We start from the raw sequence: 25,075 nt of genomic DNA on the forward strand, positions 1-25,075 counted from the left end.
AGGTTCTGTCTTAAATCTGGGTAAAACATTACCAATGTAACATTTTCAGTGCAATGAACATGGGATTTGCTGCCAGAAGAAAAGGGAATGTTAATTAATTTTCTGATACCCCTTAACCAATTCTAGAGTAATGGTCTTTTAAGTATACACTGTCTTAGGAAGATTGTATATGCAAGCAACATCAAGTAATCTCCTGTCCAATCTTACAACCTGTGGTTCTGAAGCCTACAATATAGACCAGTCAATGCTCATATCAAACAAATTTGATGATTTAGCCTTTTCCAAAGAAAAGTTACAAAAAAAATACAATAATGTCATGAATAAATTTTCTCATAAAATTCTTGATGTTAGAAGAATTGCATAAATAATTTAAATAATGGATTGTTTATATGAAGCTGCTTAAGTTAACTAGAAGGTATTGATCCTAATTTTAATTTTACATTTATGTTTAGTTCACTGGGTCTTTTTTTAATACCAAATCATTCTATAAGAAGTAACATGCTTAAAGTTGATTGCACTGCACTGGAGTTCCAGTGACATCTTACTAAAGAAAGTCAAAAGACAGAGTATGACAATTTACAAATTGAAATTGAATGATGTTTTGCAAAGATATTAAAATATAACATGACAGCACAGTACAAGCCCTTCATCCCTAAATGTTGTACTGACCCATATATTCCTAAAAAAATATGAAACCCTCCCTACCCCATAACCCTCCACTTTTCCATCCATATGTCTAAGAGTCTCTTAAATGCCCCTAATGTTTCAGCCTCCACCATCATCTCTGGCAAGGGATTCCAGGGACCCACAACTCTCTGCATTTAAAAAAAAACTTACCCCTGATGTCTCCCTTAAACTTTCCTCTCTTTGTACATAGGTCCTCTGGAGTTTGCTATTCTTGCCCTGGGAAACAGATGGTGGCTGTTCACCCTATCTATGCCTCTCATAATCTTATAGACCTCTAAGTCTCATTCTTTGCTCCAAAGAGAAAAGTTCCAGCTCTGCTAACCTCATGTTTTCCAATCCTGGTAACATCCTGATAAATCTCCTCTGCACCCTCTCCATAGCTTCCATATCCTTCCTATAATGAGGTGACCAGACTGAACACAATACTCTAAGTGTAGTCTTAACAGAAATTTGCAGAGTTGCAACATGACCTCACTACTGAACTCATACCCCTTATTAATGAAGCCCAGCGTCTCAAAGGCCTTCTTAACTATCCTATCAACATGTGTTATGACCTTGAAGAATGTATGGATTTGTACCCCAAGGTCCCTCTGTTCATTCACACTCTGAAGTAACCAACCATTAACCCTGTACTCAGCCTTCTGGTTTGTCCTACCAAATGCATCACTTCACATTTTTCTGGATTGAACTCATCTGCCACTTTTCCACCCATCTCTGCATCCTGTCTATATTCCCTTGTAACCTTTGACAACCTTCAGCTCCATTCACAACTCCTCTAACTTTCGTGTCATCCACACACTGACCCATCCTACCTCCATCCAGGTCATTTATAGAAATCACAAAAAGCAGGGTTCCCAGAACAGATCCTTGAGGCACGCCACTAGTCAGTGATCTCCAGGCAGAATACTTTCCTTCAACTACTACTCTCTGCTATGTTCCTGCAAGCTAATTTTTTATCCACATACCCAAGGTTCCACTGATTCCCATGCCTCATGACTTTCGGAATGAGTCTCTCATGGGGGACCTTGACAAAAAGCTTGCTAAAATCCATGTGGACCACATCTACTGCCCTACTCTCATCAATTTATTTTGTTACCTCCTCAAAATACTCAATTAGGCTTGTGAGGCAAGGCCTTCACTTCACAAAACCATGCTGACTATCCTTAGTAGACTATACTTCTACAAATGCTCATAGATCCTATCCTTAAGAATCCTCTCCATTAGTTTGCACATCACTGACGTAAGCTCACTGATCTATAATTCCCAGAACCCTCCTTATTACCTTTTTTAAACAATGGGTACTACATTTGCTATTTTCCAATCCTCTGGCACCTCTACTGTGGCCAAAGAGGACTCAGAGATCATAGCTACTGCCCCAGCTATCTCTCACTTCCCATAGCAACCTAGGGTATGTTGTGTCTGGCACCAGGGACTTTTCAATTTTGATGTTTTAAGAAGATCTGAAACTTCCTCTTATTTAATCTCCACATTGTCCAGCACACAAGCCTGTTCTATTCTGACCTCACCCTGAACAAGGTCCTTTTCTTGTGAATACTGAAACAAAGTATTCATTTAGGACCTCCCCAACCTCCTCCGCCTCCAGGCACCTGTTACCTCCTTTATCCTTTAGTGCCCCCACCCTCATTCTGGTCATCTTTCTGTTCTTCATATATGCTTAGAACTTGTGATTATTCTCCTTAATCCTACATGCCAAAGCCTTCTCATGCCTCCTTTGAGCTCTCCTGTCCTTTCTTAATCTCATTTCTGACAACCATATACTTCTAATGAGCCCTTCCTGTTTCCTGATTCCTATATCTAACATATGCTTCCTTCTTCCTTTTGACTAGCTGCCTCACTGGTTTTGTCAGCCACAGTCCCCCTTTCATATCATCTTTTCCTTGTCCCAGTGGGAAAATCTCTCCTGAACCCAGCACAAGTGGACCCTAAACTTCCTCCACATCTGTGTTTTCTGCCTTGAACATTTGTTTCTTATTTACTCTTGCTAGTTCCTGCCTCATCCCTTCGTAATTAGGCCTTCCCCAATTAATCACTTTCCCATTTTGTCTGTTTTGTCACTCTCACCAAAATGCTACTCCACTGAGAGGTCCGCCACCTGACCAGGTTCATTACTCAGAATTAGATCCAGTATGGCCTCTCCTCTCATCAGCCAGTCCACATTCTGTGTCAGGAATCCCTCTTGAACACACATGATAAATTCAACTCCATCCATCCCTCTTGCAGTCAGGAGGTGCCAGTCAATATTAGGGAAATTGAAATCACCCATAACTATAATCCTGTATTTCTTGCACCATTCTAAAATCTGCTTGCTTATCTGCTCCTCGGTGTCCCAAGGGCTTTTGGGGGCATACAGACTACTCCCAACATAGTGATTTCTCCCTTCCTATTTCTGACTTCCACCCATGTCAACGCAGTGGACATTCCCTTTGCAGCGTCTTCCCTTTCTATAGCCATGACCAGTAATGCTACTCCCCCATCTCTCCGACCTCCCATTCTATTCCTTTTAAAACAACAAAACCTCATTACCTGCATCAGCCAATCCTGGCCTTCCTCCAACCAAGTTTCTGAAATGGCCACAACATCACAGGTCCATGCTCTAAGTTCATTTCCTTTATTCCTAATACTCCTAGCATTGAAATAAACACATTTCAACCCGTCTAACAGGCTACAGTTATGTTTTGTCCCCTGCCTGTCTTTCCTCACAAACTCAGAGCACATAGCACCATGCTTTTGACCTTCTGCCCTCACATTCTGATTCCTACGCACCCTCACCCCCGCCAAACTAGTTTAAAACCTCCCCAAAAGCTCTAGCAAACCTATCCATCAGGATATTGGTCCCTTTCCAGTTCAGGTGCAGCCTGTCCATTGAGTATAGATCAGACTTCCCTCAGAAGCTATCACAATGACCACAAATCTGAACCTCTGCCCCTTGTACTAGCCATTCATTCATTTGCCACAACATCCTATTCCTACCTTCTCTGGTGCGCGGTACAGGTAGCAGTCCCAAGATTACCACCCTTGAGGTCCTGCTTTTTAACTTCCCTAACTCCCTATATTCCCCCTTCAGGGCCTTATTCCTACTTCTATTTATGTTATTTGTCCTCACATGGACCACAACATCTGGCTGTTCACCCTCCCCCTCCAGAATGCTGTGAACTCTATCACAGATGTCCCTGACCCAGGCACCTGGGAAGCAACCTACTATCTGGGAGCCTCGATCTCATTAAAGAAACCTCTTATCTGCTCTCCTATCTTAACAAGTCCCCAATTACAAAAGCTCTCCTCTTCTCCCCACTTCCCTTCTGAGCCGAGAGGCCAGCCTCTGAGCCCTAAACGTAACCACCAGCGTTTGTCCCTGGTAGATCATTTCTTTTTCCCCCCCCCCCACTCAAACAGTATACTTGTTGTTGAGGGGAATGGCCACAGGGGTGTTCTGCACTGTCTGCCTATTCTCCTCCCCTCTCCTAACAATCACCCAGTGTGATAGTACAGATCTATCACCAATGTACATAGTGTATATAGTTACTATATCTAGACTGTGCTTACAGCGATTGGCTGAGAGCTAAGCCACGCCTATTGTCTGGGCCTTAAAGAGTTGTGTCCCTAGCCAGGTTGGATCATTCCGGACTGGTCGGCCACCTGTGAAGAGCTTCTGTCTTTTGCTAATAAAAGCCTTGGTTTGGATCAAAAAGTCTTTGATTCTTTCGACGAGCTCTACACCCACTTACATGACTCCTGACTTTTAGGGGTGACTCCTGACTTTTAGAAGCTCCGCTCTACCACTTCCTCTGCCTCCCGAATGATCAGGAGATGTATTCTTAATTTTTCTTATTCTATTCCCTATCCTCGTAACATACATTAATCAAGCAATCATATTTGTCTTTTTAATGAAAATATACAGTGCCCTCTATCATGTTTGGAACAAAGATGCTTTTGGTTTTATTTGCCTCTGTGCGCCACAATTTTAAATTTGTAATTAAACAATTCACATGTCAATAAAGTGCACATTCCAGATTTTATTCAAGGTGTACATTTTGGTTTGACCATGTTGAAATTACAGCACTTTTAATACATAGTCCCCTCATTTCAGGACACCATAATATTTGGGACATACTAATGGCATGTAATTATAGTAGTCATGTTTCGTGCTTTGTTGCATATATCATTTATGCAATGACTGCTTGAAGTTTTTAATTCATAGGCATCACCAGGTGTTGAGTATCTTCTCTGGTGATGCTCTGCCAGGCCTGTACTGCAGCCATCTTTAGCTCCTGCTCGTTTTGAGGGCTTTTCCCCTTAAGTTTTCTCTTCAGCATTTAGAAGGCATAGTCAATTGGATTTAGATCAGATGACTGACTTGGCCATTCACGAATTTTCCAGTTTTTAACTTTGAAAAATTCCTTTGTTGCTTTAGCAATATGTTTGGCATCATTGTCTTGTTGTAGGATGAAGCACTGCTCAATGAGTTTGAAGGCATTTGCTCAAACTTGAGCAGATGATTCTATACATCTCAGAATTCATTTTGCTACTGCCATCAACAGTTAATCATCAATGAAGATAAGTCCATTAGTACCTGTGGCAGGCATACAAGCCCTGGCCATAACACCACCATATTTACACAGGTGAAGTGGTATGCTTTGGATCTTGGACAGTTCCTTTGTGCCTCCATATGTTGCTTGTACCATCTCTCTGATACAGATTAATCTTGTTCTCATCTGTTCACATGTCTTTTTTCCAGAATTTTACAGGCTCTTTGAAATACTTCTTAGCAAACTGTAATTTAGCCATCTTTTCTGTGCCTAACTAGAAGTTTGTATCTTGCAGAGTAACATCTGTATTTCTGTTTATGAAGTCTTCTGTGGAAAATAGTCATTGACACATCTACACCTATCTCCTGAAGAGTGTTTCTGATCTGTAGGTCAAGCATTTAAGGATTTATCTTCATTATGTTCCATCTCTCTGTCAGGAGCAGTGTAATGATATGGATTGTATATGGTCATTGGCTGGTAAAGGCACGGGCTGGCCCACCCCCGATGACACTCTTCCCTGGACTCCTCCCCTGTGGCCTAAGCCATAAAGGTCAAGCCACCTCTCCCTTCCCGGCACTTCCCTAGCTTGGATCCGAGCCAGCTTGAGTCTTATGTACAATAAAGCCTATCATTCCCCTCAGTCTTTGTCCTTGTGATTATTGGGGGAACTGGTAGTGCCCAACAAGGTCTTCCTTGGCCTACCAGACCCCATGCGACTATTGAGCTCACCAGCATGCCCCTTCTTCTTAATGATGTTCCAAATGGTTGATTTTGGCAATCCTGAGGTTTGTCAATGTCTCTTACTGTTTTATTCTTGTTTTTCAGCCATATAATGGTTTCTTTGACTTTCAGATTTATTGTCAGAGTACATACATGAGATCACATACAAACCTGAGATTCTTTTTTCAGCAGGTGTGGCAGAATTACTATTAATTGGTAGTGCAAAAAAAAAACTGTATACAGCATATACATGTAACAAAGAAAGAGCTGCAAAAAGATAATGAATGTAACCAATGTAAACAAACACGTGCAATACCGAGAGAATAAAAAAGAAAATTAAGGTGCACAAGTAAGAGTCCTTAAATGAGTCTCTGACTAAGTTTGCTGTTAAGGAGCTGTTCCTGAACCTGGTGGTGCGAGTCTATACTTCTTTCCTGATAGCAGCAGCAAGAACAGAATGTGTACTGGGTGGTGTGGGTCTTTGATGTTTGCTGTTGCTCTCTGATGGCAGGATTCCCTGTTGATGTTCTCAATAGTGGGGAGGGTTTTGCTTGCAATGTCCTGGGCTGTGTTCACTATCTTTTGGAGGGGTTTGCGCTTGGGGGATTGGTATCCCCATTCCAGACAGTGATGCAGCCGGTCAGCTCACTTCATTGACACAACTCTGGTCCTTGTTGTAAAATAGCAACTACAGACTCCAAAGGTGATCAAAAGCTTAGAAGTAAGCCTAGCTCTCTTATACCTGTATCAATGATGCAATTAAACATATATGGGTAATGACAAACACCTGTGAACCCAAATATCCCAAACATTGTTGCCCTGAAATGAAGTGACTATGTATAAAAAGTGCTGTAATTTCTAAATGTACACAGATATGCCTGAATAAATGGTGCCTTTTAATCTATGCAATTTGTTTGATTACAAATTTTAAACTGTGGGGCACGGTGGCAAATAAAGGAAAAAGTCTTTGTTCCAAATATCACGGAGGGCACTGTATTCCATGAGACCAGGTAATGAAAATGGTGATGCAAGAAGAATTCTGCTTAACTAGATGTGAAGTAGCGGTAATAAATTAGTACTTTGGATATGATCATTCTGCTATGAAATAATAACAAAAGGGAATTTATGAAGTATATGGAAGTGATGTCTAACTTGGGAGAGTACAAAAGTCTATGCATGCATTTTACTGTGAGAATTCCAAGTGTACTGAAATCAAAGCAATGTTTTCTATTGTGCAGTTCACCAAGCTAGCAATTATAGTATAATGTAATTAACCCACAAAATGATTTGTTTATGACAATGTAAAGTAGCTTCCGCTGCTGCAAATATTGAGGCTTTGATAATGGTTAGTCTTTATTAAATAGCATGTATAGTAGTAGTTTGGAAGGAAATTGAAGATTGCTTAGCAATTAATATGTGCAGAACCACAGGCACACTGCAATGTTTTCTTACAACATTAGCCATAATTGGTACTTGAATATGCAAATATTAGTGATGGAAGACATTATCACACTGCTGGGAGCAGATGGAGACCAGAAACAATAATCTTCGTTCTTTAATAATGTTAATAGCTGTAAATTCTCATATTCCTTTATTTTCCTGTAAAGACTGTGCCTGGGGAACAAATAGGTTCAGTTTTTAAAAATGTCCATGAATTCATTTTGTCCAAAAGTTTGAAAATACATAAAAATCACTCCATCTTGTAACCATAGTGTGAATGAAGGCCATCAAAAACACACAACTGATAAGAAAGAATACTTACTAAAAGTGGAGTAAAGGAAGAAATTTAGCTGTTGTTCATAGGAATGAATGTTTTAAATTTAATAATATGATGGGAGCTTGCTGATAGGAAAGGGTGTCTAATGAGTTGGGAGTTCGTAACCTGGGATTTCTCTTCAATGATTTTAACACTGATAATAAAAAGATAGCTAAAAGACTTCCAAAATCAGTTTTGCATCAATAAAAAGCCATCTCTTCAACAAATTTGAAATTAAGATTTGAAATTAAGAGAGGGTGCCAATTGCAGGCTAAAACTAATATTGCTTAATATATAAAATTCATTTTATTTCAGATGTCTCTATTTTATAGACTTCAAATTACTCTCTCTTGCTACTACAATACTGTATATCATTTTTGTTTAAAATCAGGCTTGACAATGGTAAAAATGTTAGACTTAAATTAAAAGCAAAAAATCTTGAAAATACTCAGCCAATCAGGCAGCATTTGTGGAAAAACAGTTAAAAGTTTCAGGGCAATGACCTTTCATTAGAACATCAAAAGTTAGAAAATGAATGTGTTTTAAGTAGCACAGAAGAAGAGGTATGAAAAAACAAAAAGAATTTCTGTGGTAAGCATGAGCCCAAAGGTACATTCAGGTAGTGGATGTGTGGATTGATGAAATAAAGTCGATCTGTCTCGAAAATTTCTAAATAGAGGGAGATGAATGAGGTGAGAGAGGGAAAAAAAGGCTGGAGCTATGAGATACTGAACATTGCAGCTGGTGGAAATTTGGAAGACGATACTGGAAATACTCAACTGGAGGGAGAAACACCAAGTTAAATGTTATAGGTGTTTAACCTTCCATCAGTACTGGCCAGTTCTCATATAAACTGAAAAGGCAGATTATATGAAATTGTTGAATTCATTGTTGAGATCATTCCTTCAGCTTGCACTGAGATTCATTGGGAAGAGGGCAAGAGATTAAAAAAAGCGTTGTCAGGATGGGAATATTTGTAAATTTAAAGTATTAGTTACCTGTCAAACTTATTATTTTAACTCCTGTAAAATGTATTTGTGATTCTGTACATCTCTTCCAGAAATATTAATGAGCACCTCTAATGTTAAAAACATTTTACCAAATGAGGAAGAGAAAGGAATGAATAAATGGAGAGAGGACTGCAACTGGAGGAGAAACAAAAACAACAACCACAAAAAAACAATACTTAAGGATCTTCAAAAAGGGAGCCTCACTATAACTTTTATAATTTCTTAATTCTGAGATATTTAGAAGTCTCTTCTGCTCTCTAGTGTCAGAAGGCAGTCAGTGCATCTATAACTTTCATTACTGCTTGTAAACAATGAAAAATTCCAGCAATATTAGTAATTGAAGAACAAAGGTAATTTAAGTCCCTTGAACATTCCACCAATAATGAAATCTGCCCTGAACTACAACTTTATTCCACTTTCAACCAAACTCACATTATCTTTGTTAATAAAAAAAAATCCATCAATCTCAGCATCAATTACTGTATGAGAGAAATAATAGCAACTTTTTATTATTCTCACAATGCCACTCCTAAAATGCTTGGCTCAAATAATATCTTCAGTATCCTGAGCTCTCCAGAATATATCATGTACCATTCACCCTTTCTGTTCTTAATATTAAATCACCCTAGATTTTACGGGGAACACAAGTACGATTTAAATAATCAATTCTCATGGGTTAATATTGGAATCCCAGCAACAATCTTGCTGTACATCCTCCAGAGCAAACACATTCTCAGATGTGAACACACGGTTGAATATGGTATTACATCATTTTAGGATTGGGTGGCACAATGCTGCAGCTCGCAGAGCCACTCCCTCACAGCACGGGATACGTTGGTTCAAACTTGACCTTTGGTGCTGTCTATGTGGAATTTGTACATTTTTCCTGTGACTGCAGGTTTCTCTCAGGTGCTCGACTTTCTTTTCACATCCGCAGTGTAGGTTAAATGGCCAGTGTAAATTGTGCCTAGCATGTAGGTGAGTGGTAGAATCTAGATAATGAGAATGTGGAGAGAAAAAAAAATTGGAATTATTGTAGGATTACTGTAAAATAGGTGATTAATAGTTGATACAGATTATATAGGCTTTAGGGCCTATTTCCTGTATCTTTCTACAGCTGTAACATGCAGACATAATTTATAGTTCTGTTTTGTGACAGGTGCAGAACATATTCTATGGGTTTTAAACCAAGAAGATTAGAAGATCTTTGTGGGGCACTGGTGATACCACACACCTGGAGGATTATATACAGTTTTGATCTTAATAGAGAAAGCACATGAAAACTGATAAAGGCATACTTTATTCATACTTCGCCATACTATATGGCACACCTGATATAGGTATTCAAATAGAGGAATTAAATTGGTGGGAAACAAATGCTCATTCTCTTCATGAATGCAGTCACCTTAGATATGTGCCAACTATGGCCAAATACAAACAGTTATTCTGTGTATTTTCAGGAAATATCCACCTTGACAGAACTGAAGACTGTTTCTTCTTCTGAACAGTTTCTAGAGAAAACACTGAATGAAACTGCTGGCCAGATATACACCATGGACAGGTCAGATCAGTGGTTCTCAACCCTTTTCTTTTCACTGCATATCACCTTAAGTACTGTAATCCCTTACTAACCACAAAACACCTACGGCATAGGATTCCATAGGGACTCTGGGGTTAACAAGGGATTACTTAAAGTACCATGTGAGTGGAAAGATAAAGGTTGAGAACCACTGGGTTAGACCAAAGGACCTGTTTCTATGTTTCAGAACTATCTGACTCAATACCTAGATATATTAATAATAATTAGAAAAAATTATATATATATATGTATATATATAAAATCAACCTTTCTTGAAATGCACAGTGTGGGAGCAAGTACCATAGTTTCATGAGTCTCTGAATAAAGTGGTTCCTTCAATAATAACTAATTAATTTCTGGATGGGACTAAGATGTTGATGTCCTGTAGGCTTGCTCTTTTTCTCATACAAAAACATTGTGTCCACCAAAATTTATTTTAGTTTTAAAGACTGAGTTATTCTTCAGCCTTTTGTTTTCAAGGGAAAATAAATCCAAGAAAGTTATTTTCTCACATTTCCAAAGAATGTTATTTTTTTCCTAATATTTGCAATTATATAATATTATAGGTTAATTTGTCACTATTCACAGAACACCTGTCCTTGTGCAAAAAAACAACTGCTGATTTGACCCTTTAGGCTCTTTTATAGTAAAAATTAGCAATTTGTAAAGACCTTTAAGCTGCTCCATTTACCTGTATAAAAGGTCCAAAGATGGATTGGCGGGTCCAACATGATCCAGGTTCCTACCGCCAAGGGTAATAGTGTCAGATATGGAGCGAAGTCACTCCACCTCCTGCATAAAAGGATAGCTGCTGAAAGCAGCTCCAAAAAAGGAAGGTAAGATGATTGACATCACGCTGACAGCCCCGTCGCTCTGCTGTGCTGTCAGTGGCTGGTGAAGCTATCAGGTTGTGCTCCCTCATGCTGCCCCCATTCCCTCACCCTGCTCCCTCACACTGTGCACTCCTGATAGAGCTGTCAGGCAACAGGGTGATGGAGCTGTTGGGATGGAATGGGATCAGTGTGGGGCTGATAGGGGGGAAATGGAGCAAGGAAGGGTGAATGGAAGAGAGAGGGAGGGAGTGGGAACGGAGTAAGTGAATGAGGTGGAAGGGCTGTCAGACATCGGGACAGGGGGGCTATCAGCCAGCAGGGTGGAGGACTGACAAGGCAGTGGGAAGGGGCGGGGGTGTGTCAGTCAGCAGGGTGGAGGGGGCTGTCAGCCAACGGGGCAGCAGACCTGTCAGGCAACGGGGTGGTGGAGCTGTCGCGGGGCAGCAGCTGATGTGCTACACATTCCACCCCCTTTTCCCTGGGAAACCGACGTGCTGCTCTGGGCTACATAAAAGGACTGCGAGATTCATCTTTTCAGTCCTAAGCATAAACAGTAGATTTGCCTTTTTTCTTTGAAACATGAACAGGCAATAATGCAGGTTTTATGCATAAAAGCCCCTTTTGGTTCACCTCTACCACTGCATCTCTCAGCAAATAGAATTTGACTACAGAATGGTCAGTCTGATGCTTGGTCATGGACAATTCCTTGCTCTGGAATATAAACGAGCCAGAGGGCACATTTCACTGAGGTCCAAGAATAGTTGATGTTAGTATCACTATGCCTTCTTGGGAATAATATGTAGAACACAGAATCCTGTGTTATGCAGCTGGTCAAGGCAAATCTTAACGAATTGCCCTCTGTTGCTTAGGTTAATTGCGGCTAAAATGATGTCATAGTTTTGACAACTGGCCCAACTTTTTTTAAATAATTTGGCCTGAGCATTTGAAGTTGCTGGGAATAAATCTTTAGTTCCGTAACTTAACCACAGAAAATAACATGAAATTAGTAAAAAAGGGAGAAATTATAACCTTAGGAATCAACCTGGGCACAAATTCCTGAATACACTAAATGGATTATCTTAAGCAATTTATGGTTATCAGTTCCAAATTGAGTCCTGCTGTTCAGTCAATACCCTGATAAGGAAGTTCCAGATTTAATGCACCTAATGTTAGTCCAGGAAGTGCTAACTAACACTGGAGTATCTGCTACTCTCATCCCACTCAAGACAGGTCTAGTTTACCAATAGCAATCCCAATAATATGAATTAGAATTCTCTGGAGATTAGATGGGAATAGTTAAGTAAAGCAAATTCAGTTAATTGCTTTTTATTACTATTAAATGATTTCCTAATACAGTATGTTTCCAATTATTCAAAAGCCACTTTACCAAAATTGTCAGTTATCTGCGAAAATATTTGGTGATGACAAGACAAAAAAAATTGAATATTTTTTACCCACCCATGCTCAAGTAGGACTCTGGAATGCAACACCATTTTGAATCCAAAGGAACTGTTGTGCACTCAAGTGGGACTCTGACATGTTGTTAGCGCCATTTTTCATCTAATGAAGCTCTCGTGTACTCAAGGTAAGAATTAAACTTTATTTCATGCTTGAAAAGCCAGTCTTTATTCTTTATTGTTGTTTAATGCTAATGCTACTGGGGTGGTATTGGAGCGGGGACCTTGGGGATTGGTGACCATGGAGGGGAGGTGTCAAGGATCTGAGCAGAGACTTCAGGCGCCGAGGCGGGTTCAGAGATGGCAGTGGGAAGATGTCAGGGATCCGAGCAGGGACCTTGGGCACCTAGGCAGGTTCAGCAATGGCGGTGGGGAGGTGTCGGGGATCCGAGCGGAGAACCTCAGGCACCTGGGCAAGTTCCATGTTGGCGAAGGGGAGGTGTCGGGGATCGGCGACAGCCTGTACAAGTATTGGGCTGCTTAAAGCTATTTCTCAAATATCTGGAAAATACAGCTAACTGATGCACGTCCTGAGTATTTTGGATAATCGTTAATGTACTGTATTATAGTTTCAATGATTTTTTAATAAAGTTTTTTTTTACCATTAAGGACAGCCTTAATAATTTTTAAATGGCTCTAAATATCAGACATTAAAAATTGCTTTAAAAACCTCTCAGTTTTGACAGGAAGGTAGTGTCACCTCTTGTCAAAGGCTGTTGGGCTATTACATGGATAGGATCTCAGCACAAAACTGTCTGAAGACTTCCCACTGTTGAAGTCTTGCACTGTCGTAACGCACAACTTCCTGTTCAACCAATCACATATGGCCAAATACCACTTTGACTCTGTGTAATAGGAAAATGAAGGAAAAACGCTGCAAATTAAATACAGTACAACTCTGTTTATCAGAAATGGTCAGGATTATGCCTATTTCAGTTAAACGTTTATTTTTTCCAAGGAACTGGTCATTTTTTTAAAAACAGCCCAAAAGCAACAACAAATCACTTGTAACAGTGTTTAGACAATAGGAAATGACAAGGGAAGGCTTTTAAAGCATGAAATAGCATTTAATTCACACCAAAAAACAATCGGAACAAAATAAAATAAATGCAACACCAAACACTTTAAAACCCAGAGAGGTTTTTTTTTCAAATCACTCATTGTAACGTGATCTATTGTACTCGGAAACTTGTGGAGAACACAAACTCGCTTTTCTTTCTTTAGCTTGGCTTCGCGGACGAAGATTTATGGAGGGGGTAAAAAGTCCACGTCAGCTGCAGGCTCGTTTGTGGCTGACAAGTCCGATGCGGGACAGGCAGACACGGTTGCAACGGCTGCAGGGGAAAATTGGTTGGTTGGGGTTGGGTGTTGGGTTTTTCCTCCTTTGCCTTTTGTCAGTGAGGTAGGCTCTGCGGTCTTCTTCAAAGGAGGTTGCTGCCTGCCAAACTGTGAGGCGCCAAGATGCACGGTTTGAGGCGATATCAGCCCACTGGCGGTGGTCAATGTGGCAGGCACCAAGAGATTTCTTTAGGCAGTCCTTGTACCTTTTCTTTGGTGCACCTCTGTCACGGTGGCCAGTGGAGAGCTCGCCATATAACACGATCTTGGGAAGGCGATGGTCCTCCATTCTGGAGACGTGACCCATCCAGCGCAGCTGGATCTTCAGCAGCGTGGACTCGATGCTGTCGACCTCTGCCATCTCGAGTACTTCGACGTTAGGGATGTAAGCGCTCCAATGGATGTTGAGGATGGAGCGGAGACAACGCTGGTGGAAGCGTTCTAGGAGCCGTAGGTGGTGCCGGTAGAGGACCCATGATTCGGAGCCGAACAGGAGTGTGGGTATGACAACGGCTCTGTATACGCTTATCTTTGTGAGGTTTTTCAGTTGGTTGTTTTTCCAGACTCTTTTGTGTAGTCTTCCAAAGGCGCTATTTGCCTTGGCAAGTCTGTTGTCTATCTCATTGTCGATCCTTGCATCTGATGAAATGGTGCAGCCGAGATAGGTAAACTGGTTGACCGTTTTGAGTTTTGTGTGCCCGATGGAGATGTGGGGGGGCTGGTAATCATGGTGGGGAGCTGGCTGATGGAGGACCTCAGTTTTCTTCAGGCTGACTTCCAGGCCAAACATTTTGGCAGTTTCCGCAAAGCAGGACGTCAAGCGCTGAAGAGCTGGCTCTGAATGGGCAACTAAAGCAGCATCGTCTGCAAAGAGTAGTTCACGCACAAGTTTCTCTTGTGTCTTGGTGTGAGCTTGCAGGCGCCTCAGATTGAAGAGACTGCCATCCGTGCGGTACCGGATGTAAACAGCGTCTTCATTGTTGGGGTCTTTCATGGCTTGGTTCAGCATCATGCTGAAGAAGATTGAAAAGAGGGTTGGTGCCAGAACACAGCCTTGCTTCACGCCATTGTTAATGGAGAAGGGTTCAGAGAGCTCATTGCTGTATCTGACCCGACCTTGTTGGTTTTCGTGCAGTTGGATAATCATGTTGAGGAACTTTGGGGGACATCCGATGCGCTCTAGTATTTGCCAAAGCCCTTTCCTGCTCACGGTGTCGAAGGCTTTGGTGAGGTCAACAAAGGTGATGTAGAGTCCTTTGTTTTGTTCTCTGCATTTTTCTTGGAGCTGTCTGAGGGCAAAGACCATGTCAGTAGTTCCTCTGTTTGCGCGAAAGCCGCACTGTGATTCTGGGAGAATATTCTCGGCGACACTAGGTATTATTCTATTTAGTAGAATCCTAGCGAAAATTTTGCCTGCAATGGAGAGCAACGTGATTCCCCTGTAGTTTGAGCAGTCTGATTTCTCGCCTTTGTTTTTGTACAGGGTGATGATGGTGGCATCACGAAGATCCTGAGGCAGTTTACCTTGGTCCCAACAAAGCTTGAAAAACTCATGCAGTTTGGCATGCAGAGTTTTGCCGCCAGCCTTCCAGACTTCTGGGGGGATTTCATCCATACCTGCTGCTTTGCCACTTTTCAGTTGTTCGATTGCCTTATATGTCTCATCCAGGGTGGGAACCTCATCCAGCTCTAGCCTTAGGGGCTGTTGAGGGAGCTGGAGCAGGGCGGAATCTTGGACTGAGCGGTTGGCACTGAAAAGAGATTGGAAGTGTTCTGACCATCGGTTGAGGATGGAGATCTTGTCGCTGAGGAGGACTTTGCCGTCTGAGCTGCGCTGCGGGCTTTGGGCTTGGGGTGAGGGGCCGTACACAGCCTTTAGAGCCTCGTAGAAACCCCTGAAGTCGCCAATGTCTGCGCTGAGCTTGGTTCGTTTGGCGAGGCTAGTCCACCACTCATTTTGGATCTCCCGGAGTTTGCGCTGAAGATGGCTGCATGCGCGACGGAAGGCTTGTTTCTTCTCTGGACAGGTCGGCTTTGTAAGGTGAGCCTGGTGGGCAGCTCGCTTCTTTGCCAGCAGCTCCTGGATTTCCTGGCTGTTTTCGTCAAACCAGTCCTTGTTTTTCCTGGAGGAGAAGCCCAGTACCTCTTCAGTGGATTGCAGTATGGTAGTCTTCAACTGATCCCAGAGGGTTTCAGGGGACGGGTCCGTGAGGCGGATTGCATCGTCGAGCTTTGCTTTGAGGTTTGCCTGGAAGTTTCTTCTCGCTTCGTCTGACTGCAGGTTTCCAACATTGAACCTCTTTCTGGGGGCTTTATTGTTCCTGGGCTTTGGTTTGAAGTGAAGGTTGAGCTTGCAGCGAACCAGCCGGTGGTCAGTGTGGCATTCCGCGCTAGGCATGACCCTGGTGTGGAGCACATCTCGTTTTTCACTTTCTCGCACCAGGATGTAGTCCAGGAGGTGCCAGTGTTTGGATCGGGGATGCATCCAGGTGGTCTTAAGGCTGTCCCTCTGCTGAAAAAGGGTGTTTGTAATGACAAGCCGCTGTTCTGCGCAGAGCTCCAACAGGAGGCGCCCATTGTCGTTGCACTTGCCGACGCCATGCTTGCCCAGGATTCCTGGCCAGGTTTCTGAGTCTTTGCCGACACGAGCGTTGAAGTCGCTTTTATTAGCTTACAAATAACGGTCAGTATCTACATTAGTCTTCAGGTAAATCGGAGGTAAGATGGGAAAACAGGGTTTATATCAGGACTGACAGGGGCGGAGCCAAGGGGACGTGTTGGCTGTCTAATCTATTCATAGACAGTGAATTCCATTTCACTGCATTCACCAGTTCCTTCAGGAAAATAATTTGCAGGTGAAAACAAACAACACGTTCAGCAACACGAATTTTTACAATTATTAACAGGTTGAGTCTGTCAAGGGCCTGTTTATTCTTGTCGAGCGCCTTAGTAGGTACCTGAACTTCCTGTGCCTCTTGTGATTCTTGGATAGTGGGACTCGGGGGTCCTGGATCTGATGGTAGCTCCGCTGGAACCATGGTGTCTGGTACCCTGTGTGGGGTATTTGGAGGTTCCAGGCCTGCTGTGGGCATCGGAACCTCAGTGCAGAGAAGGTTCACGAGAATGTTGACAGGATTTCAGGGCCTGAGTTACAGGGAAAGGTTGTGCAGACTGGGGCTTTTTTCTCTGGAGCGTAGAAGATTGAGAGGGGACTTGATAGAGGTGTTTAAGATTTTAAAAGTAAATGTGGATAGGCTTTTTCAATTAAGAAAGGGGGAGATTCAAACTAGAGGACATGGTTTAAGATTGAAGGGGGAAAATTATAAGGGGAACATGAGGGGAAATTTCTTTACGCAGAAGGTGGTGGGGATGTGGAATGAGCTTCCGGCAGACGTGGTCGAGGCGGGATCATTGGTTACATTTAAGGAAAGACTGGATCGTTACATGGATAGGAGGGGACTAGAGGGGTATGGACCGGGTGCTGGTCAGTGGGACTAGGAGGGCCGAACTGGCCTGTTCTGTGCTGTAAGTGGTTATATGGTTATAGTTCTTAAAGGTGTCAGATCTCTGATCAAGACTGTGTCCTCCCTGCCGTCTGGGTATGTCACAAAGGCATACATCGGATTTGCATGCAGTAGGAGCACTTTCTCGACCAGCAGGTCTGTTTTACTTCTCCTCACGTGCTTTTTCAGCAGGACTGGTCCTGGTGTCGTTAGCCATGCTGGAAGAGAGATCTCTGATGTGGATTTCCTTGGGAGTGCAAACATTAGTTCGTGAGGAGTCGCGGTGCAGAGAATAAATCTTATGGAGTGGAGTGCGATGGGAAGAACCTCTTGGTTGCGTGAGTCTGGAAGACATTTACACCGGAGGGCCAATTTTACAGCCTTCCAAACCGTTGTGTTCTCCTTTTCAACTTGTCTGTTCTCCCAGGGGTTGTAGCTAGTCATCCTGCTTGAGGCGGTGCCTCTTTGTAGAGCAGGTACGGTGTAGCTCTTCGCTCATAAACAATGAGCCCCGGTTGCTATGAATATAGCTGGGATACCTGAACATAATAAAAATGGAGTGCAGAGCTCTGACGACAGTGGTGGTGGAGGTGTCTGGTCAGCAGATAGCGAACAGAAAACATGAATACTCATCAATAATGTTATGATAGTACGTTTCCATTGGTGTAAGGTAGGGGCCCCTTGAAATCGACACTGAGTCATTCCAAGTAGCGGGAAGCTTTTATCAGGTGCGCTTTGTCGGGGTGGTAGAAGTGCGGTTTGCACTCAGCACAGACCTGGCATGACCCGGTCATCTCCCTTTGCCTTCAATAGAGAAGGGCAGGTTGTGTGCCTTGACAAAGTGGGCTTTGCAGGTGGCAGAGCTCATCGTGAAGTGACTCCAACTGGTTGGTGTGTGCAGCAGCATATCTTCCTTGGGATAGGGCATCTGGAGGCTCATTGAGGGTACCTGGCCTATTATTATAGGTGGAGAGTTCGATCCTCCACCTCACGATCTTGTCATTCTTTATTTTACCCCTATGTGTATTACTGAACATGAATGCTGCAGATCGCTGATCAGTGAGTGGACTAAATGTCCTGCTGGCCAGGTAATGCCTCCAGTGCCTGATGGCCTCCACAATGGATTGAGCCTACTTTTCCACAGATGGGTTTCGAAGCTCATGGCCTTGCAGGGTATGGGAAAAGAAAGCTAGTGGCCTACCCACCTGGTTAAGTGTCACGACCAGAGCTACTTTGGAGGTATCACTCTCCACCTGGAATGGTGAGTTTTCGTCCACCGCATGCATAGTGGATTTCACAATATAACTCCTGATATAGTTAAAAGCTGCCTGGGCTTTGGCCGATAACAGGAAGGAGGTGGATTTTAAGAGGGGTGGACCTTGTTAGGTACCTACTGGGCGTAGTATGAGAAGAAGCCCAGGCACCTCCTTAGTGCTTTCATGGTCCTTGGGATAGGGAGGTCTAAGAGGGGGTGTATACACTTGGGATCTGGGCCAACGATGCTGTTCTCTACCACAACCCAGGATAGCTAGATGTTTGGTCCTGAACACGCACTTACTGACATTGTATGTGAGGTTGAGGGATTTGGCTGTGTGGAGAAACTTCTGGAGATTGGTGTTGTGGTCCTTCAGGTTGTGTCTGCAAAGAGTGACATTATCAAGATAGGGAAAGGTAGCCCTTAGCCTGTACTATTGCGTCCATCTGCTTCTGGAAGACCGAAACCCTGTTCGTAATACCGAAAGGGACCCTCTGAATGGTAAAACCATCCATCTGCCTCAAATGAGGTGTAGGGACGGTCCTCGGAACAGATTAGTAATTGGTGATATGCAGCTTTCAGGTCGATGGTTGAACAGATCCGGTACTGTGACATTTAATTCACCATGCTCAAGATTCTGAGGAGGGGTATGCATCCACGAGTGTGAAGCGATTAATAATCAATCACTAGCCTGGGCTTTTCTCCACCCTCATGACTAACTGGCTGTTGCTAGGTTCAATTATTTTTTTTCCTTTGGAAGCTGCTGTGTTTCGGCTCTAATAAATTCTCAATTCCTTGCACTGTATCGCCTGCTCTTTGTGGTTATCAGCTTACAGTCAGGTAGGTCCTGAAAAAAGGAGTGGGTGGGTTCAATAATCAGTGTGGAGAGACAGCACATAGTGTCTGGATTTTAGGACCTTCTGTTCTGCACCATGAATGGGGTAAGTAAGCCTGAGTACTGCATGGTCACGATTTTAAGGTGACACAGGAAGTCTAGGCCCAGCAACACAGAAGCACACAAATCTTTCAATACATAGTCGGAACTTGCAAAATAATTAAATTCACAGTATGTTACCCCTGAATTGTCGCTGAATATGATTGCGATGTTAGATATGATAGTGTAAGTTGTACCGCTGAGTGGTCATAGAGTTTATAAAGCTCTCCATTAAACAATCTGTCAGATGTCCATTTACCCTGACCTCCATCATCAAATTGCTCAGCTATTGGAGTTCGCTTGGTTGAAGACGACTGATGCCAACTCTCGGGAGGCTGCATCCCTCCCCCTGCTGACGTCGTCTTGATCCAAAGACCGGAAGGGTGGCATCGGCCACAAGGAATGGCAAAATGGCCACCGTTCCTGCCGTTGCTTCTCTTCCGGTAGCAGTGATGGCCGCTGTTCCTTCCCTTCCAGTAGTGGTGATGGCTGCCATTCCTGCCATTGCTTTTCTTCTGGTAGGGGTTCCTGCCAGGAGGTGCAGCAAGATGGCAGTAGTGAGCAGCATGGAGAGGCGGGAGCCAGCACCTCTAGGCTTGGGCATGGAGTGTACCACAGTTCAGGGGTTGTGCACGCAGTAGGCTATCTTGGGTTCCCCTTTTCCTGACAGACCTTCACCCAATGTCCCCTCTTACCCCATTCTGAACACACAGAATCTTTCGGAGGGCATCTTGTATTGGGGTGTTTGGCCTGTCCACAGAAGTACCACTCCCAGTTGCATGTGGCCATGGTAGTTGATCCCTGGAACAGCTGTGCTCAGCAGTCATGGTTTTAAGAGAAGGTGCCGCTTTCGTTAGCGAGTTGGTCCACTCTCAATTGGGCCTGTTTGAAGGATTTTGCCAGATCAAGGGTACTGGCAAGGCCCTTCTTCCCAAATTCTAGTAGTCACTGCCTCATGTACCTCAAACTCACTCCAGCCACAAGTGTATCCCGGACTACCTCTTCTTCCCTCACCCAGGCTGAGACAGCCTTGTAGTGGCACTTTCTCGTCAGCATCCATAGTTCCAGGATGTAGTCATCCAGCGATTCACCCAGTTGTTGGCAACATTGTGATAGTTGGCGTCTCGCCAGCATGTTGTTCTGGGGCCTCGTGTAGGAGGCATTTGATGGCCATCTCGTACATCGTGCAGTCCCTGATGATCGCGTATCCTTTGGGGCCAACTTTAGAGAGGAGGACCAATCTCCGGAGGCCATCAGAGTGGGACTTCTTGGGTGGCTGCTCTGTAGGACTGGAATTCTTCCATGGTCTCTGGGGACAGAGGGTCAACCTGGAGCATGCCTGGCTTCAATAGGGCTTCCATCCCGTCCAAAGTAAGCTAATAAAATTGTAATGTGATCAATGGTACTCGGAGCACAAACACACTTTTATTAGCTTACAACTAACAGCCAGTATCCACAATAGTCTTCAGGTAAATTGGAGGTAAGGTGGTAAAACAGGGTTTATATCGGGACCGACAGGGGTGGAGACAAGAAGAAGGGTCGGCCATCAGCTTCCAGTTCACTGCACTCATCTGCTAATAAAATGCAGTACTGTAAATCCAATACCAAAAACTCATTTCTACTCAGAGGTTGTTCCAAATGTCTCTGCCAGTGTCATCTGCTTCAACAGTAATGGTTTTTGTCTTATCAGTCTGTCTTTGATTTTATACATTGACATTTCCGTAATGAATGCACGCTACTCTCATTATTAATGATTAATAAGTCCATCGCACATGTTCACAATGTCATCTATAGAAAGGTTTTCTCCAGTGTTGGCTGAGGGATCAACATCCTCTCTATCCTTTATCATCAGTTAGAAACCTTTCTGCAATTTTACTGTTGGTAAGTGCATGAGCAACTGGAACATCATTGTCAATGTTGAAAACTTCCACAAAATCCTCTTCTTCCAGATTCATTACGGTCTCGGAACATGTACTTGCATACACAAGAAGGTCAGACAACATTTTTGTCTCACCCGAAACAATGAGGCCTTCGAAATTAACATCCTCATCATTGCCATCATCAATGAACATTGTGGGAGGCCAGAGATTGTGCCAGAATGCCATCCTTTATGGTAAACAAGAAATTTCCGACACCCAAGCCTTTGCTCTCAGTTGAAAGCATGTTATTCAGGAACTTATTTTTGTATTCACTTTTCATTGACCTCAGGATGCCTTGGTCACAAGGCTGAATTAAGGATGACCTGTTTGGAGCACATTATTCTCGGTGAGATACTCAAGGAATAAAAGATCCTACGGTTCGCATCCAGTCCAGCTTGCCAACAGTGAGCACAAGCCTCAGGCACAAAATGTTTCTTAAACCAATCAGAGAAGATATCTCTGGTGAACCCCCCCCCACCATGCCTTTCTATTAGCATAATAATGCACAGGTAAACAATACACCGCTTTGAAGCAACGCGGATGCAAACTTTTGCCAATCACAGCCATCTTACACTTGCGTATGCCAGGTGTGTTAATATACCCCAGCACAGTTATTCTGTCCTTGGAATCCTTAATGCCTGTAGAGGCTGCCTCCTCAGCTGTCGTCAACGTCTTCCTGGGACAATAATGGTGAAAACAGTGATGTCTCATTAGCATTAAACACTTGTTCCTGGGTCAAATTCTCATCAGCTATGATCTTGGCAAACTGCTTCGTGATTAGCTGATCCTTTCTCACCATTGATTTTTAACATTTGAATCTACACAATCTGTTAAGTATTCAAAAGTACCTTCTGTGCCTTGTACTTCAAGGTAGATCTTGGCTTGTTTCATGACAAACAATCCATTAAGTGACATGTGTCCACTGTGCCGCTGACAGATCCATTCCATCATTTTTACTCAAATGCAAGTTCTTTCTGCCTTTCATCATCTTCTGCTCATTACTGTCTGCATAAAACCTCAGATTTGTCTCTTCAAATCATAAATTGTAGTTGTTCCCACTCCATACTCCTCTGTAAGTCTTTTTACAGTCACATCACTGTTCAGCTCCTGCACTTTCTGCTATATGGACAGACATACCTGTACCTGTACAGATACTTTAAGTCACATCCAGAGTACTGTCTGCAGAAGTCATTGCCATGGCAAAACCCTCGAGTGCTCCATTGAAATAAAGTGGTGAATCAAAAACGCACATGAGCATGCTGGGCTTCAAATTTTTAAAGATGTGATGTCAGTTCACCACCAAAAAAAATTGGATAAATGAGGATTTTAGAATTGTTTCAGAATCCTCATTTATACAATTTTTTGGGGAGACTAAATCATTTTTGGATAAATGAGAATTTCTGCTTGGTTCGGATATCTTCGTTTATCTGGAAATTTAATTTTTTTTTTGGATACCTGAGGATTTCAGAGAATCTAATTTCAGATAGAGTTGTACTGTATTCAGAAAATGCTGAAAATATTCAAGGTCAGTAAGTATTTGAGGACAAATACAATTATATTTCAGACAGATACCATTTCATTCAGCCAACTCGTACATAAGAAAATCCCAATTATGTCATGTCTTAGTCACTTGTGATAGAATGAGTTAAACAGTTTTCACACACAAGCATTTCAACACAGAAAGCATGTAATGGCTCCACCCTTGGAAAGGACAAAACAGGATTACCATTCCACCTACCTCCTGAGGATTTTTGGTCTTCATCTTGTTATATAATTGTTGATATGAGGATATTTTGCGGGCACCCAGAGTTTGTTTATTATGTTCCACAATATCATTCCGTGATCTTTCTCTCGTCTGTAATTTCTTGTCACAAGGGATCACAGGGACCTTTCTACTTTTAACACCATTCATGCATCCATCACAATGCATTGATTTACAATCATAATTCTGCTTGCATGCTTTCTGAGAGTGATTATTCAAATCTGCAAAGCCCTCATGGCGACATTTATTTTTCCCACGGTCATCCTGGGATTGTCTCTCTGCAATTGCGACTGTTGCCATTTTCCTATCTTTTTGCAAACCATCGGTCTCAAAAGATACAAGAGGACCACATTCTTCTTGACTGCATTCAATATATTCATTATAAGGAGATGGTGGTCTTTTAGTTTGAGTCCGTCTCCCTTCATTGTTATCATCTTCTCTCAGACTGAATTTGACTCCTTGAGATGTACCCACTTGTCTCTCTAGTTCCAAGAATCCAAGGCGTTCATGTTCATGATCCTTCAGCATTTCATCTCCGCTGCGACACTCATCTCTCCCATGTCTATCACATGGCGCTGGTGTCGCTCTTCTTCCTGCTCTGCTTTTCCTTTGGCTTTCCAAGACATTCATGGTGTTATCATAAGAAGCAGAAGAACCAAAAGAGACACGTTCTTCTTGATGGTGATCACTGATTTCACAGCGAGAAGGTGGTCTTTTCCTTTTAGGCTGCTTCTCATTATAATTGCAATTTTCTCTCGGACTAGATACAACTCCTTGAGATTTTTTTGTTAGTCCTTTGTATTCCAAGACGTCTGGGCACTCAAATTCATGGGGCATTGCAATATTATTCTCCAACAGGTCACTCAATCCCTGGGACAGACCCATCAGTGGATCATTAAGATCCAAATTTTCCTGTTGGTGCACTTCTGTGGGCAAAAGAATCTCTGTTCCCTCTCTGGTATTCCTCCACTTGGGATTATACCTTAGGCTGGCATATTGATCTTTGGCAAGATTTCTGCAAGAATATAAAACAAAAATCAATTGAAGCCAAACATATTGTGCTTAAGTAGGCTTATCATATAGGAGGGCACCAAAAGTAGAAAGAAGGATTGTGTGGATCATTTAATCTTAGGTTCATGTATTAATATGACAGAACTTTCTCTCACTGGTAACATTAAAATGAGGCACAGGCCAAAAAACATTACTTGCAACTATTCAACATGACTAATTGAGAACAGACTTTGCATTTGATGTGCTAAATACAGGATCACCCAGCAGTTCTGATTGCCTTGGTTCCCAATGAAAAATTAAACTCCCTCTGCTTGAGTAGGAGTTCACTGCACATTGGGAAACATGAGGTTCAAGGTCACCACTAGAGGAACATAAAGCATAGGCATGACTAGAGTTCCAGAAGATGGTAATATCTACTGGCTTTGAGAAGGTTACCTTTCTATTGCAATGTAACTTAGCCTGAGGGAGGTCAGAAGAAGTCTTTATAAAGATTCTTGACTCTTTGCCCTCGTTCAGAAGAGGCTCTGCAAGAGCACTGCTATGGCTTTAGTAGTCCAATTCACGATGGGCAACTTTCATCTTAAGGTTCAGCAAAAGGAATTTCAAGACTTTCAGCAATGTCTTCATGAACCTCCAAAACAATAGGTTCTTCTTTAACTAACCCACCAAAACTCTTAAAGGATGATTCCTTCAAATAATACAGGTTTGCTTTGCTATTCAGATCTGCTTTCCTTTGTATGGCCCACAATTAAATCATGTTTGCA

At 42.6% G+C, this 25,075-nt stretch overlaps 1 protein-coding gene across 5 annotated transcripts in view; it reads right to left on the bottom strand.

Moving 5' to 3' along the window:
* Positions 1–25,075, bottom strand: part of jhy (junctional cadherin complex regulator) — a 99,355-nt gene that overhangs the window by 63,116 nt on the left and 11,164 nt on the right. For all 5 annotated transcript variants that reach the window (XR_011343301.1, XM_069894540.1, XM_069894541.1 and 2 more), the window contains one exon: positions 23,277–24,315. Coding sequence is in view for 4 of the 5 variants with exons in the window: in XM_069894540.1 (XP_069750641.1) it covers positions 23,277–24,315 (1,039 nt within the window). In the remaining variant the exon portion in view is untranslated. The remainder of the gene's footprint in view (positions 1–23,276; positions 24,316–25,075) is intronic.

This window comes from Narcine bancroftii, chromosome 8 (genome assembly GCF_036971445.1).
Source record: "Narcine bancroftii isolate sNarBan1 chromosome 8, sNarBan1.hap1, whole genome shotgun sequence".
NCBI classification, from domain to species: Eukaryota; Metazoa; Chordata; class Chondrichthyes; order Torpediniformes; family Narcinidae; genus Narcine; species Narcine bancroftii.